Consider the following 17,799-nt stretch of genomic DNA (forward strand, 5'->3'; position numbering starts at 1 on the left):
TCCAAGGACCTGTCCCTCCTTGCAACATGCCCAAAGTATGTCAGACGAAGCTTCAGAATCCTTGACTCCAAGGAGCATTCTGGCTTCACCCTCTCCAGGACAAACCTGTTTGTTCTTCTAACAGTCCATGGTATATTCAACACTCTTCTCCAGCACCACAGCGCAAAGGCATCAATTCTTTCTGTCATCCCTATTCACTGTCCAACTCTCCGATGCATAGCACGTAATTGCAAAGACTGTAGCCTGAATCAGGCACACCTTAGTCTCCAGCCTGATGTTGTTGCTCTACAGTACTCTTGAGCGGTCCCTCACAGCTGACTTTCCCAATGCAGTTCGTCTCCTGATTTCCTGGCTGCTGGTGTTGAGAGTGTTGACTGTGGAGTCAAGTAAACGAAAACTATTAACTATCTCAATCTCTTAACCATCCATACTGATGCTGCTAATTCAAACTCCCTGCCACATCAAGTTGTTTCCAACTCCTAACAACCCTGCAAGTGTTTTCAAGGCTGAAGACCAGATGAGTTGTGGGATGACATCATTTATATTATCCACGAGGAAAGCAAAAAACAAGAAAGAAAAGTCCAAAGTGGATATCAAAAGAAACTTGAGAAATATACTAGAACATTGAGAAATCAAAGGAAAGAAATGATGTTTCATTGACTGTTTATATTAACTTGACTGTAGATCACAACAAATTGTGGCTAACCTTGATAAGAATGGGATTTCCAGAACAGTTAATTGTGTTCATGCTAAACCTCTACTTGAACCAGGAAATAGTAGTCATAACAGAACAGGAAAACAGGAAAAGCATGCATCAGGGATGCATTCCATCTCCATACCTTTTCAATCTATATGCAGAACAGATCATTCAAGAAGCTGGACAGATCATTCAGGAAACTGAACTTTATGAGGAGGAACGTGGCATCAGGATTTGAGGAAGTCTCCTAATCTGCGTTATGCAGATAACATAACCTTGCTTGCTGAAACTGAGAAGAACATGAAGCATTTGCTGTAGAAAGTCAAGGACCTGTAGTCTTCAATATGGATTGAAACCTAACATCAAGAAAACAAAGATTCTTGGACCAGTTGGCAGCTTTATGATAGATGGAGAAGAGACTGAGATTGTTAACAACTTTAGCTTGCATGATTCCACAATTAATACTCTTGACACCAGCAGTCAGGAAATCAAAAGATTAATTGCATTGGCAGTCTGTTGTCAGGGACCTCTCTAGAGTGCTGAAGAGCAGTGATGTCAGTGTAGAGATTAAGGTGTGCCTGATAGAGACAATGGGCTTTACAATTACTTGCGATGCATCAGAAAGCTGGACAATAAGGATGACAGAAGAAGGATCTATGCCTTTGAGCTGTGGTGCTGGAGAAGAGTGATGAACATACTGTGTACTGCCAGGAAAACAAACAGGTTTGACCTGGAGAAGGTGAAACCAAGCTACTCCTTAAAGGCAAGTATTTTGAAGCTCCATTTCACATACTTGGGTCACATGACCAGGAAAGACCAGTCCTTGGGGAAAGACATCATGCTTGGAAAGGATAGCACAGAAGAGAAGATCCAGGATGAAATGGATTGACTCAGTGACTGGAGAATTGGGCTGAGGTCTGTTGGAGATGGTGAAATTGGGTCAGGATAGGGCAGAGTTTGGAGTTAATAAGACACTGTGAGTTGCAGGTGATACAATGGCATACAACAACAACTAGTCTTTTTAGAAGGATTTCTGGTGGTGCAATGTTTAAGTGCTCAGCAGCTAGTTTTCAGCTGCTTAAACCCACAAGCCAGTAGAAGAGAAGGAGACCTGACAGTGTGCCCCCTCTCACAGAGCCTGGGAAACCTGGTGGACAGTTCTGCTTATAGGCTGCTGTGAGTCCACACTGTCGTACAGGGTCACTCTGAGGTGGAATCCACTCCACGGAACACCACTCTTCTTTGCATTGAGGATTCCTATTTTGTTTATAGCTATTTCAACTATAGATGTAATAAATTTGGTTCTAAAGATTCTTTTCACATTAACATTTGTGTCCATCTGGAATTTATTTTGGGGTTTAGTATAAAGCAAAGTAGAAAATCAGCTTTATTTTCTTCCAGATGGATAATTGATTGTGCCAACATCATTTATGATGTAAACCACATTTTACCTTTTAATTTCAATACCAGCTTGTCATTTATTATATTCCACATATACTAAGATCTGGTTTGGGGCTTTTTATTCTCCTCCACTCATCTATTTATCTAATCCTGTATTAATGTCATTCTAGTTTGGTTAAAATGATTTTACAACATGTTTTAATATCTGATAAGGTAAGTCAGTCCTCAGTATTCTTTTGTAATTTTCTTGCTTATCTTCAGGCACTTTATCCATATTAAATTGACTCTGGTATAATATAATTAAAATTCTATTTGAATTCTAATTAAACTTTTAATTAAATTTATGCATTAAATTTTGGGGAAAGTGATGAAGAAGAAATAAGTAAGTCTTCATTTACTAAACAAGAAAACACACAAGAGAAATACACGTTTTCCAAAATTAGATCCTGTAGACAGAAAAGTAAGTGTAGATATAGAAGAACTGGCAAATGCACCAGCAAATGCACTGTCATCTAATTCTTTCCAATTCACATCCACCTCACGGTACTTAGTAGAATGACTATAGAGGTTTTCTGAGATTTTAAGTCTTTATGGGCATAGAGGACCACACCTTTTCCCTGAAGAATGTCTGGTGGACTGGAACCAACAACCTTTTGATTAGTATCCCAATGTATAACCTACTATGCCAATTGGCTCCAAACTACTAAATGTAGAAATGCAGAACTATATCCCATGTGCAACTCTATGAAGAATTAAAAAATCTGTTGCTGTTGAGTTGGTGACAGCTCCTTGAGTGCTAAGTGAAACTGTGTTCCCTGAGATTTTCAATGGCTGATTTCTCAGAAGTAATGCACCAAGCCTTTCTTCCAAGGCACCTGTGTGGACTCAAATTTTCAAGATATTAGTCAACTGTCAAGCAGCGCCAGGATCCCTGAAGTATTAAGGTGACACTCAGCAAAAGAAGTTCATGAATCATTTGAATATCTTCCTCTGTGAAAGTTCTTTCCATGTCTTTTGTCCATTTTGTGGAGGCTCAGGGGTATTGTGTAAACTTTTGTTATGAGACTCTTGTCTGAGATGGTATTGCCAAATATTTGTTCTTAGCCAGTATATATTCCTTTCACCCTCTTGGGAAAAGTTTTTGATACACACAAGGATTTAATCTTTAGAAGGTCCCATTCCTCAATTTTATCCTTTTCATATTGTGCAATTCTGGCTGTATTTAGCAGACTATTTATATCATAGACTAGGCTTTCTAAGCTTGATCCCAGTTTGTCACTTAATAATGTTATGGTTTAGGGCTTTACTCCCAAGTCTCTGATCCACTTTGAGGTGATATTTGTGTATAGTGTGTGAGATGTGGATCCTGTTTCAACTTTCTGTAGGTAGCAGTTCAGTTTTGCCAGCACCATTTGTTGAAGAGGTTGTCATTTCCCCATTTAATAGGTTTTGTTTCCTTGTCAATTATCAGTTGACCATAAATAGTTACATCTATTTCTGGGTACTCAATTCTGTTCCATTGGTCTGTGTGCCTGTCATTGTACCAGTTCCATGCGTACTAAGCCTCCCCCTACATTTTTGCTTCTCAGAAGTGTTTTGCTTATTTGGGATCTCTTGCCTTATTCTAATGGCCAACAGACACGTGAAGAAACACACTAAATTACTGGCAATAAAAGAGATGCAGATCAAAACCACAATGAGCTACCATCTTACTCCAGGAGCAGTGGCAAAGTTTAACAGGACAACAAGTAATAAATGTTAGAGAGGATGTGGTGAGATAGAAGCTCTTATACATTGTAGGTGGGATTGCAAAATGGTATAACCATTCTAGAAGGCAGTTTGGCACTTCCTCAAAAAGCTGAATATAGAAATTCCATATGACCCAGCTATTCTACTACTTGAAATACACCCTGAGAAAATGAGAACTGAAGCACAGAGACTTGTATACCAATGTTCAGAGCAGTGTTATTCACCATTGCAAGAACATGGAAAGATATCCAACCACAGTGGATTGGATTGAGAAGTTATGGTACAGTCACACAATGGAATACTATGCAGCACTCAAGAGCAATGATTTTGTAAATTATTACCTAACTTGGGAGGTACTGGAGAGCATTATGCTGGATGAACTAACTCAATACCATAAAGATGAATACTGTATAAAACCATTATTATAGAATAAGTATGAGAATCCGGGGGGAAGGGGGTGGATGTGAATGCATAGGAGTAAGGATGGGCAGGGGAGGAGGCTGTTAATCATAGGGTCGTACAAGTTGAAGGAAATGGGAAAGACCCTGTTTGAAAAAAATGTATTAACTGTGTAAATAAACTAGGATATAATAGTAATAATAATAATAACAAAAATAATAATAAATATATGAAAAAAATAAAAATCTATTCAGGACCATGAAACATTATTTGAATAAATGCATACTGTATGATTGGCTGGGAAAGTTTACTATTTTTAGACTCAGTTTTGTCCAATTTAACATATAAATTTATTGTATTGCCAATTAGAGTCATACCAGACCTTATCTCAAACCCTCCCTTTGGCTAGACCTTGCCAGGGATGCAAGCACAAGGAATGAAAACCTTACAAAGAAACTTGGATGTAATCCCATTGTGTCACGTTTCACCTGCTGAAGTATATACCAAGTACCTTGCCAAGTAAAATGTTAATATTATTAGGATCTCTTGTTGTCACAAAAAGTTAAACTGAAGCACAGAAATATAGGCCTCAGAAACTCTGCCAAATTTATCAGCTGGCTGCTAACAGAAAATTTGGTGGTCCAAATCCACCCAGAGGCACCTTAGAAGAAAGGCCTGGAAAACTCCTTGTCAAAAATCTGCCACAAGTTTAACAGGACAAGCAGTAAATGTTGGAGAGGATGTGGAAAGATTGGAACTCCCATGCACTGTTGGTGGCATAGTAAAATGGTACAATCACGCAGAAAGACACTTTGGCAATTCCTCAAAAAAGCTGAACATAGACATTTCATATGACCCAGCTATTCCACTGCTTGGACTATAACCCCAGGAAAATGGAACTGAGACACAAACAGAGTCTTGTACACCAATGTTCATACCAGCATTAGTCACAATCGCAAGAACAGCACCAATGTCCATCAACAAACAAATGGACTGAAAATTATGGTACATTCACATTAATGGAATACTATGTGGCACTCAGGAGCAATGATTTTCAAAATTACTACATAATATGGAAAAGGCGTTATACTGAGTGAACTCAGTCTCATAAAGACAAATATTGCATAAGACCATTACTGTAATAATAATAGAATGATAACCAGTAAGATGTGTATGAGTGTCCCAAGAAGGAAGGGGGGGTGGGGTGGGAGGGCTGAGCATGATGGGAGGGGAATCACTGAAATAAGAGAGTTTTGTAGGCAAAGAGAGGGGGTGAAGGAATTAGGGGGTGAAAATCTGGGGATTCTGAAAAGACAGGTAGTAGTGGGCACAGATCAATGGTGATTGATTTTATAAGACACAATATGAAAAAATCATATGGAATAAAATATAAAAGAAAGACTGTATAAAACACAATTATAAAAGGAACACACAGAAAGAATCAGCCACTGAAAGACAGCTCTAAGGAGCACGATTCTACTCAACACACATGGGCCACTATGAGTTGAAGCCAACTGAATGATAGCTAGTTTTGCTGGGTTTGATGGTGGTGTTTTGAATATTATGGTAATAGAGAAATCCTGCCTAGAGAAAGTGAACCAATGAGGAAATGTAAAATCAGGACTTTGTTATTGTTCCTTTTAGGATTGTTCTCTTCTATTATGAGGGAGCTTGCCAACATCACTCATGATGGGCCCAAGTGGATTTTGCTGGATGGTGATATAGACCCCATGTGGATTGAGTCTCTGAACACTGTCATGGATGATAACAAGGTAGCAAGGGGAGCAGGGGGAGGATCCCCACAATATTGCTAAGTCTGGCTTCACAAGGGGGTGTGGAGAGTATCAACCACACTGGGTGATGCCGTTAAAAGGGTGACAATAAAATCACCATCTATAGCATTTTTTTGTGCAGTATTTCAGCAGATATCATTTTTTAAATAAAAATATCCCTGAGGTTAGTTATAGTAAGCAGCAAAAGCAGTGCTCACAAACCCAGCTTATGTGTGTCAGTTTACCTATAAGGTTAATTCACTTTGATCCAAGCTTTCATTATCATTAAATCACAGTGACTTTTTGAATCATGTGGTTTCACCTACATGTGCTTGGAAGCTGTTTTTGTTGCTTCCAATGTTGTCATAGTCCCTGATTTTGTAATATTTTCTGGTGTTTCAGCCATAATGTCGTTGTAATTTGTGCGTATGAACCTATGTAAATTTGGGAGGGGAATGAATTCATAATTAGAAGAGAAATCATAATACAAGGAGAAAAATTTTAAAAGATGTCTGTCACCTATAAATATTATAACTAACAATGTTGTAATTCAGGTAGAATAATTTTACAAAACAATTTTGTATTTGTTGCTGTTAGGTGCCATCAAATTGAATACACCCCATAACAACGCTGTGAACAACGGCTCCATACCCTGTCCTATCCTGTGTTATCCTCAAAAACTCTGACACACTCAAGGCCATAGCTGCAGTCACTGGTCAATCCACCTGACAGGAGCATGTGGGGTGGCATGTCTGACCATGTATTTATTTGTATTGTACTATGGGTATTGGAGCTCTGGTGGCCTAGTAGTAAGAATCTGCACTGAAATCTCAAAGGTATGTGTTTGAATCTATCAGCTGCTCTATGGGAGAAGGATAAGCAGTATCCTTCCATGCAATTAACTGCCTCTGAAAACCCAGTGAAAAGTCAGCTATGGATCAGTTCTGACTCGAGGTACATAACAACAACAACAACAATGAATATTATTGATGGGAAACATTCCCCACTCTCACGTTACATCTCCCCCTTAAACAATAATAAACCTTCCAAAGGGTTCTTATTAGCACTGGTGGTGTAGTGGCAAAAAGCTGAGCTATAAACCTAAAGGCAAGTGGTTCGAATCCACCAGCTGGTCTGTGGGAGAAGATGGACAGTCTCCTCCTATGCTATTAACTGCCTCTGAAAACCTGCTAGAGGGTCAGCTATGGGTCATTTATGACTCGATGGTCCACAACAACAATATCAAGGATTGTTATGCTTGGACAATTCAAAGTTCAGTTAAAGAGAGGAAGAGTGAGCTGGACTGACACAGTGACTGTAGCAATGGGCTTGACGATGGCAGAGGGTGTTAGGATGTCTATTATGATCTATTATTCGTAGGGTTTCTAGGAGTTGTAGTCAACACAATGGCACCTGAAAACAGTACAGGTTCTTATGTTGTGGTCCATGAGAGTGTGGAGTAGACACAGTGAACTACTGTCCTGGGTGGCACTAAACCTGGACACTGTGGTCCTAAGTGTCTATGAAACTAGTCCGCTCATGAGGTGAGCATGTTAGGATATCTTGATTGCACATGAAAAATTATTCCCACACCCTGATGCCTTTCACAGACATCTCAGAACCACCTGTTCTGCTTAAGGTACTTTTGCTCACTTTGTTGTTACTGCCATTGTTGGCAATTACATAATTACATTGTTAGTATTTCCATCGACATCTTCCTCACATAGGTTAACTTAACCCTCAAAGAAGACCTTAAAATTGTCTACTCAAATCTTATTTCTTACAACTGACATTTCTCTAATAAATGGAAAACAAAGGTTCAGAAACATTCTGAGCCTTACCAGTTAGTGATAAATATTTATATATTTGAGTATATTTTTTTACAAAGAATCTAACTTAATGTGAAGAAAATCAGTGTTTAAGTGATAATATCATTGTCAAGGATATTCTCCATGCTACTTACAAACTTCTTTGAAAACCAGACTGAGGGTAGAGGTTATAAAATTATTTCAGTCTTCAAATAATCATTAGGATAGACATATGTTCTCCCAAAGAGAAGGAACAGTTACCATAAGAAACTTGAGCTCTTTTCCATTTAAATAAATACCTAATTGAGTATGATCTAGAAAGACCTGGAAATCAACTTCAGAGAAAACGAGCCAATAAAACCCTCATAGGTCACAAAAACCTGATCTGCATCAGATCATGGAGAAGGCATGACACCAGGCACTGTTCCATTCTATTTTGCATTAAGCTAGCCATCAGCAAAAATGCCAGCTAACACCACCACTTAGGTGTCAGGGAGTTGACTCTCACTCATGATGCAAGGGCATTTGACCATGTGCATCATAGCAAATTATGGATGAAATCAAGAAGAAGGGGAATCCCAGAACACTTAAATTTTTCTACTGTGAAACTTATATGTAGACCAAGGGGCTAGAGTCCAAAAAAGCAGAAAAGTGTGCTTCAGAGATGTATCCTTTCTCTATCCTATTATATCTCTATGCTGGGAAAATAATTTGAGAAGCTAGACTTTGTAAAAAGAATGTGGCATCAGAATTGGGGAAGATTCATAAAACCTGCAGATGATACAACTTTGCTTGGTGAAAGCTAGGAGAACTTGGGGTGCTTATTAGAGAAGATCAAAGACTAGAGCTTTCATTATGGATTAAAGTTCAACATCAAGATAAGAAAAATCCTTGCAACTGAGCCAACAGACATCATGATAGAAGATTGAAATCTTGCTTGGATCCAAAATCATCACCCTTGGTGACAACAGTAAAGAAGTCAAAAGACAATTTTCAATGGGGAAATATGTTGTCAAAAACCTAACAAGGTGCAGAGGAGCAGTTATATTAGTTTAAAGACTAAGGTGCACCTATTTCAAGTCATAGTATTTTCTGTCACTCGCTGTGCATCTGATAGTTGGACAATGACTAATGGACAGTGACTAAGGATGACAGCAGAAGGATAAATACTTTTGAGTTGTGGAATTGGAAAAGAGTAGTGAATATAGAATTCCAAAAGAACAAACACATTTGTCTTGGAGAAGGTGCAGCCAGGATTCTCCTTAAAAGCAGGCTTAATGAAACTTCATATCTCATACTTTGAGCTTGTCCTCAGTAAGGAACATGATGCTTGGAAAGATAGAAGAAGATCAGTGAAAGAGAAGAGCCTCCAGAAAATGGGCTGACACAGTGACTGCAGCAATGGGCTCAAGTATGTCAGAAATGATGAGGATGGCACAGTATAGAACAGAGTTCAGGTCTGCTGTTCATATGGTCACTGTGAATCATCATCAGCTTGACAGCACCTCACAACAACAACATGATGCCTCATATATTTCAGAGTAGAAATAGAATTTTCTAATCACTGATCTTCCAGAAGTAGATTGCTATGTCTGTCTTTCAAAGGCCCCTTTGGATGATCTCAAAGCCCCTTTCTTTTAGTTAGTAGCCAGAAGCATTAACCACTTGAACCCCCCCCCAAGCATGCTCACCAAGAAAATGGAGTTTAATTTTCAGCCATCAGTTTAAAGTTCTCAATTAACAGTTGCTGGTGTTTGGGGTTTTTTTGTTTTGTTGAATATTTTCTTAATTCAATACATAGAGATGGATATGGAGGGAATTCAGGGTAGGGGGTTGTTATAAGAAAGATAGAAAATACTTATGCTAATAATTTTTCAAAGAATGAGCCCACCAAGTGGACATGGATCCCATTGCCTTCCTAACATGTGTGTGCCACTCTGTGTTTCCAGGTGCTGACTCTGGCAAGCAATGAGAGGATCCCTCTTAACCCCACCATGAGGCTGCTCTTTGAAATCAGCCATCTGCGCACAGCCACCCCAGCAACCGTGTCTCGAGCAGGTATGGCCCAAAAGAGAAAAGTAACATCAACTTCACAGTGAGAGACAAATGCCTCTAGTTTCACCAGGACCATTGTTGGCTCCAGAGGAAGTTCCAAGGAGGAGCCAGAAACCAGTCATCTAAAACTCTGGCCTAGTGGAGCTTTGGTGGCCTAGTGGCAAGAAGCTGTGCTGCAATACCAAAGGCATGCTGTTCTAGGCCACCAGCTTCGCCGCGGGAGAAGGATGGGCAATCACTTCCCGTACGATTAACTGCCTCTGAAAACCTGCTGGAGGGTCAGCTGTGGGTCGGTTCCGATTTGACAGTACACAACAACAACAGTGCTCTGTCATAATGCACATGAAGCAGCAGAAGCACTAATAGTAAACCCAGAACCACAGGGATTCTTCCCTGAGCTGGATGGCTGGACAGCTGTCCACTGCACAGAAGCACCAGGATTAGGCTGCATTTAGCTCAGATTTAGTTTGCATTTCAACTGAGATGACCTAGCCTTGCAATTTTTCATTAAATCCTAGTTATCAACCCCAGAGCTTAGCATTTCTTTTTCTCTACTGGATGAATTTATCAGCCCACACTACAGAATAAAAAGGACTTATTTGCTGTCTTCAGATAAGATCTGTTTCCCTTTCAAAGGCCTATGCTGAAGTTAAAGAGCCCAGGTGACAATGTTTCCTATTTTGTATTCATTTCCTGTGGCTGCCAAATTATTACAACTTGTGTCTTGAACCAACAGAAATTTAGCATCTCATGTTGTTATGATCAGAAGTCCAAACAAAGGTTCTGGCACAGCATTGTTCCCTCTGACGTCTTTAGTGATGAGACTTTCCTTTCCACTTCCAATGACTCTCCAGCTGGAGGTATTCCGTGGCTTGTGGTCACATCATTCCAATCTCCACCTCCATCGTAGCATTGCATTTTCCTCTAACTGTGTTTCCCCTCTTTTAAAAAATTTTATTTTATTTTGGTTTGCATACAGAATTTGTATACATTGATTTACACATTGACTCATTCACCTTGTGTTTCATATGATTATTCCCATATATTATGTTTTATAAAATTAATCACCATTGATCTGTGCCTATCATTATTATTTCAGATCCCCACTGGATCTTTCCTAATTCTTCCACACTGTCCCTCTCCTCACTCAGCTGTACAACCCCATTACTTCCTCCTCTCCCTACCCTCAGCTCCCTAGCTCTCTATCTCCTTGGACTTTCATATACATCTTACTAGTTATCCTTCTAATTTCACAATAATTATCATATGCTGTATTTGTCATTATGAGACTGAGTTAATTCACTTAGAAATGATCCTCTCAGATAATCCAAAATCCAGACTCTCCATGTCATTACATCTATAAAGACTTTTCCCAAATAAGCTCAGATTGCCAGATTCCAAGATTAAGACCTAAACATATCTTTTTTTAGAAGCCACTATTCAATCCACTACACACTTTATCAGAATAAGTCTTGATGATAAATCATATTCTTCTCCTTCTTCCTAAACACCAACTTGATTTTGATGCTTGTCAACATAGGTCTTCATACAGCTATGATTATCAATCAATTAGAGTTGATCCTCAAGAATAAACCCCCCTGTCCATTCACATGTAGATAAGAACTTTATTCTTTTTCAATCCAGTTCTTCTGTCAGTTTTCTTAATAGGAAAAAAATTAGTCTGATGGGAAGACATGCTAACATTTATGAAACCATTACTATACGATATTCTCTGTGTTCCCAGGGATCTTGTACATCAACCCAGCAGACCTAGGATGGAACCCTCCAGTGAGCAGCTGGATTGACAAGAGGGAAATGCAGACAGAGAGAGCAAACCTAACCATTCTCTTTGACAAATACCTTCCAATCTGCTTAGACACCCTCCGAACCAGGTAAGCCACGGAACCAGGAAGGTAGCAAGATGGAGCAGCTGTAAAACACCTGTTGGCTCATACTTGATATCCTGATGATGTGCTGATGTTCTGTTCTATCTCCAAAGTCAAATGTCCTCAGAGCATTCCTCCTCCAGGCAAGGCATATGGCAGTGGGGATGCACATTCACAATGGCCATGGGTTGCTTGTTTTCAGTTCAGGGAAAGGAGAATAATTAAAGTCTATTTGTAGATGTACCTAAAGGTAACCATTGGATGTCTTACCAGATAATAGCCTAAGACTTGTACCTTTCTGTCTTTATGGCAAGTAGCTCATTCCCTTCCTAGACTAGAACAAAACACCAGGAAATGGATTCTTTTAAGCCACAGAAGGGTATTAACCTAAAGCTGTTGAGACTGAAGTCCAAGTTAGGTTGTCACCTCTAAGGGAAGATCCTTCTTAGTCTCTTTCAGCTTCTAGTAGCTGCTAGTTTGGGGTTCCTGAGCTTATAGATCCATCTGCCTCTATGGTTACATGATAGTCACATGATCACATGATGATCCTTTTGTTTGTCTTTCTGAATCTGTTCTCCTTTTTATAAAGCACTGCTAAAAATAAAAGATTAGGTTGAGGACCTACTCTACTCCATGATATTGTTCTCTACCATCAAATAACTGCAACTTGTAGCATCACTGTATAAAAAAGTTCTGAATCCTATCTTATCCTGAGCCAGTCTCACTGTCTCTGACACACTTGCCCTTATTACCCCTGTTACTGTGTCAGTCTATCTCATCTAGGGTCTTCCTCTCCTGCATTGTCCCTCCACCCTTCCAAGCATGATGTTCTTCTCCAAGGACTGGTCCCTTCTGAGCACGTGCCCAAAGTATGTGAGACAGATCCTCAAAATCCTTGCTTTCAGTGAGCAGATTGCTTTCACCTTTTCCAGAACAGACTTGTTTGTTCTCTTGGTATGTTTAATACTCTTCTCCAGCACCACAACTCAAAGCTATCAATTATTCTATTGTCCTTAGTCATTGCCCAGCTCTCTGATGTCTAACAAGTAATTGTGAAGACTTTGAGCAGGCACACCTTAGCCTCTAGACTGTTTGATAAATTCCACACCCTGTCAGATCACCTTTTTCTTTTTTTTTTTTTGCAATGGGAATAAATCTGGATCTCTTCTAGTCAGTTGGTCAGGTAGCTGTCTTTTAGATTTCTTAGCACTGATGAACATGCCCAGTGCTGTATCTGTTGAAATATGTCAGTCAGTATGCCATCAATTCTTGAAGACTTGTTTTTTCTGGTTTCTTCAGAGCAGCTTGAACTTCCTCTTTCATCACCATTGCCTCTTGTTCATATGTTGTTGTATGAAATTCTTTGTCAGCCAGTTCTTTTTGGTACAGTGACCCTGTGTACTCCTTCCATATTCTTTTATTTTTAAAAATTTGAAACAAAATTTATGTTCTATTAAAATAGAAATAAACTGTAAAAATTTATTTTCTTCATGAAAAATAACAATAGTAATTTCTGTATTCTTTCTATATAGACCACAAAACACTTATTTGTGTATGTTTTTCCAGGTTTTGCTTATAAATCAAGAAGAGGAAGTAGATATAATAGTGTTCTATCTTTTTCCACAAATGTATCTACTCCTTCCATAGTTTTTGATACTTCTTGGATAATTCAATACTCTGCCCAAAGCATCCTTAAGTATTTCAACTTGAGGCTTGAATGTATTTGTCATTTCCTTCAACTTAAGAAATGCCAAGTTATTTAATGAAAGAAAAACTAAACAGGGCCATATAGGTATTATTTGCAGGACAACAGTCCAGAATAAGAGCTGCATAGCAAAATGGACTGGGAACGGGGGCGGGGGCTGGTTGGAGAATTGTGCAAAAATGAAAGAATCTTTTTAAAGAGAAATTGTTAATGGGGAGATAGGGAGGAAAAATATGCAAAATGAATGAATGGAAATCCAAGTGTTCTGTAAACTTTTGTTCAAGTTTTGACAAAAATTTTTAAAAAGATAAAAAATAAGAACAGAAATTAGGTCTTGGCCATTATTTTTTGAGGAACACATCCTTCTACATATTCATAACACCCTTCTGTAAGTAACCCACAGATTAGGCCATGATGTGAAGATACCACTTATAAGTGACAAATGAGATTACTTCCCACTCCTTTGTGTGCGTTTGTCCATGACCCAGACAATATGTGATTAGGTAGACCTCCTCCTCACTTGACCAGTCCTGTCCCTCTGGACACTGGGAGTTCACTTTACTCCTTAAGGATTTGTCAAAAGCAAAAGCATCAAACCTTGCCCACTTGCCATTTAATGAAGAGGTTACTCTTAGCTAAAAGTGTACTTACTATAATTTGTTATTTACAGTGTCACTATGAGTCTTAGACAACTCAATAGTACCTAACAACAGTAACAACATCACCACACATTATTTTTGTATATGTCTGCAGAAAAAGGACAGGACATTTGAAACATGTTTTGGTTGAGGCTCTCTTTTGATGCAATTGATGCATCTATAAAGATGGCTTTCAACTTCATCAAACCCCAGAAATCCATAGTCACATAAATTCTGACCAACAGCAATTCTCCATCGGGTTTATGAGGCCGTAAATAGTAATGGAAGGAGACTTCCCATTTCCTCCCACAGATCATCTGGTATATTTGAATTGTTAGCCTTTATGTTAAAATTGTAACACACAGTACACTGTAATACTTGGTACCCAAAGCCATAGGCTTGAGCTTCATCCTTCATTATTATCAACTCTTGTTCCTATGGTACTTCCTGAGTTCAAGCTGCACTGATGGAATTGACAACAAATAATGCTCCAGAAATTGATGGAATACCAATTCACAGGTTTGAATAACAGATGTAGTGCCAAATATGCTCACCAGTTTATGCCAGAAAGTTTGGAGGACAGTTACCTGACCAACAGACTGGCGGAGAACCATATTTGTCCCCATTCCCAGGAAAAGAGATCTAACAAAATGCAGAAATAATAATATAATTAATACCTCATGCAAGAAAATTATTCTTAAAGATCATTCAAAAATGACTAGAACAGTAGGTTGACAGGGAACTGCCAGAAGTTCAAGCAGGATTTAGAAAAGGCTGCAGCACCAGAGAGATCATTGTTGGTATCAGATGGATCCTGACTGAAAACAAAAAATACCATAAGAATGTCTATTTGTGACTACTGACTATGCAAAGGTATTTGACTTGGCAGATTGTGACAAATTATGGCTAACAGAATAGTGGAATCCTAGAACACTTAATTGTGATCATATGAAATCTATACCCAGACCAAGAAGCTGTTGCCTAAACCAAGCAAAGGAACACTGAATAGTTTAAATTCAGATTTAAATTCTGTGTGTTAGAGCTGGATCCTTTCCACATACATATTCATCCTGTATGCTGAGCAAATAATCAATGAAGCTGGACTCTATATAAAGAAGAATATGGCATCAGAATTGGAGGAAGACTCATCAGCAACCTGTGTTATGCATATGACACAACTTAGCTTGCTGGTAGGGTGGAGCATAAAAACAACAACAACAACAACAACAACAACAACAACAAAACACTTGTTGCAGAAAATCAAGTCTACATCCTTCAGTAGGGATTACATTTCAACATCAAGAAAACAAAGATCTTCACCACATGACCAGAAGTTAGCATAATGACAGATATCACTGAGAAAGGATTGAAACTGTCAATTATTTCATCTTTCTTGGATCAACAATCAGCACCTTTGGAACTAGCATTCAGGAAATCAGGAGACATATTTCATTGGCAGGTATGCTGTCAGGGACCTCTCCAAAATACTGACAAGCAATTATGCCACTTTGAAGACTAATGTGCACCTGATTCATGCCATGGTCTTCTCAGTCACCTGCTATGCATCAGAGAGCTGGACAATAAATAAGGAAGACAAAAGAAGAATTGATGCCTTTGAGTTGTGGTGCTGAAGAAGAGTACTGAATATCCCAAGGACTTCTAAAAGAACAAACAGATAAGTATTGGAAAAGTTCAGCCAGAGTCCTGTTCGGAGGCAAGTTGGCAAAGCTTCATCTTTCACACTTTGAACATGTAGCTTAGGTGAGGCTATTCTTTGGAAAGGGACATCATACTGTGAAAGATGGAAAGTCGGCAAAGGAGAAAAAGACCTCCAATGAGATGGATTGACATATTGACTTCAGCAATGGGCTCGGATGTGTCAGAAATGATGAAGCAGGATTCAGGTCAGCTCTACACAGGGTTGCTATGAGTCATACCCAAGTTAACGTACTATACAACAACATAGCCATAGGTAAAAGGCTAAGATTTACAGCATGCTTTTTGGAGCGACAGTTCAACTCAGAGCAGCACTCATTATGACTCTTAAGCTGTTTATTTGTTTTATTTTTTTAACAATTGAGGAAATTGTGAGGGAGTGACACTCTCAAAAACTCATGCATAACCATTGAGTTGAACCAACTCAAAGCTGACCCTCCACTGGGTTTCCAAAACTGTAAGTATCATTAAAGGGGATTGCCCATCTTTCTCCCTCAGAGCTCCTAGTAAATTCAAACTGTCAGAGATCAGCAGCAGCCTTTGTGTTAGGAACACCACTCCCTGTAGTCTACTCCTCCAGAGTTCCATGCTTTGTTGCAGTTGCTGTATTACTCAAGAACTAAAGGTGAATCATCAATATTTAAAGAAAAGAAGCAGAAAGGGAAGGTTTCAGAAGGAATAAATGAGAGAAAGATACTAAATTTCTTAGGAATGTTGTTGCAGAATTGTCACTGTCTGTTCACTGGCAACAAACAGCAACACCCTGACGGGGGTAAGCATGACAGAGACACACCACTCTGGGAGCCTATCAGAGAGTCAGTCCAGCTTAATTGTACTGGGGGGTTGCAGCGCACTTATATATGAGCAAGTAAACACGAAGACAGGATATGGTGGGCTTGTAGACATGGGACATGTGGATTGAGTAGGAGAACTTCAGCCTTGTACAGACTACTCCCAGCCCAACAGATCCTGCAGCCACCTTCCCAGGTGGCAAGCTTTCTCAAGCCAGTATGGCCAAACACAGGAGAGCTTTCTCTACCCAGCATTAAAGGCTGTTGGGAGGCTTGCACTTATCTGGAGCTTAGGCAATCTGTCCTGGCCAGAGACCCTCCCTTCCTCCCCAACATTCCCCAACACAAAATACCACAAACTAGGCAGTCTTTTCAACTACTCTATGCATCTGAGAACTGGACGTTGAATAAAGATGACAGAAGAATTGATGTCTTTTAAGTTGTGGTGTGGGAGAACAGTACTGAGTATCCCAAAGAATTTCAGAAGAACAAATAAATATGTCTTGGAGAAGGTGTAGCCAGAGCGCTCCTTGGAGGCAAAGATAACAAAGCTTCGTCTCACATACTTTGGGCTTGTTGCTAAGAGTGGCTATTCCTTGGAGAGGGACAACAGTGAAGGTGAAGGGACAGTGAAAGAGAGGAAGATCTTCAATCAGATGGATGTAACTGCACCAAAGGTCTCAAGTGTGTCAGAGATGTTGAGGATGGCTCAGGATAGGTCAGGGTTCAGATCAGTTGTTCATAGGGTTTCTATGGATTGTGCTGGACTCAGTAGCATCTAGCAACAACAGGTGACTTATAAGAACAAAATGTATTGTCTCACAATTATAGATACTGATAGTCCAAAATCAAAGGGTCCACCATGTTGATTCTTTTTGAGGGCTCTGTCCCACGCATCTCTCCTAGCTTCTGACAATAGTTGACATTCTTTTACTTGTTGATCACTCCAATTTCTTCCTCTGTCCTCACTTGGAAAACTCTCTGTGTTTTTCTCTGTTTATTCTTCTCTTTTTACAAAGATATCATTCACATTATATTAGAGCCCACTCTAATCCCCTATGACTTCACACTAATTTAACTGATAACATCTTTTTAAAACTCTATTTTCAAAGAAAATCATTTGTACAAGTTCCAGAGATTAGGGCTTGAACATACCAGCTTGGAGGATGCAGTTTAACCCAT

At 39.3% G+C, this 17,799-nt stretch overlaps 1 protein-coding gene across 1 annotated transcript in view; it reads left to right on the forward strand.

Annotated features, from left to right (window-relative positions):
* DNAH9 (dynein, axonemal, heavy chain 9) overlaps positions 1-17,799 on the forward strand; it is a 623,295-nt gene that overhangs the window by 246,611 nt on the left and 358,885 nt on the right. The window contains 3 exon segments of the mRNA XM_006898570.1: positions 5,891-6,018; positions 9,776-9,884; positions 11,626-11,773. Coding sequence (XP_006898632.1) covers positions 5,891-6,018; positions 9,776-9,884; positions 11,626-11,773 — 385 coding nt within the window.

This window comes from Elephantulus edwardii, unplaced genomic scaffold (genome assembly GCF_000299155.1).
Source record: "Elephantulus edwardii isolate Elephantulus edwardi_28Jun2011 unplaced genomic scaffold, EleEdw1.0 scaffold00233, whole genome shotgun sequence".
In the NCBI taxonomy this organism is placed as follows: domain Eukaryota; kingdom Metazoa; phylum Chordata; class Mammalia; order Macroscelidea; family Macroscelididae; genus Elephantulus; species Elephantulus edwardii.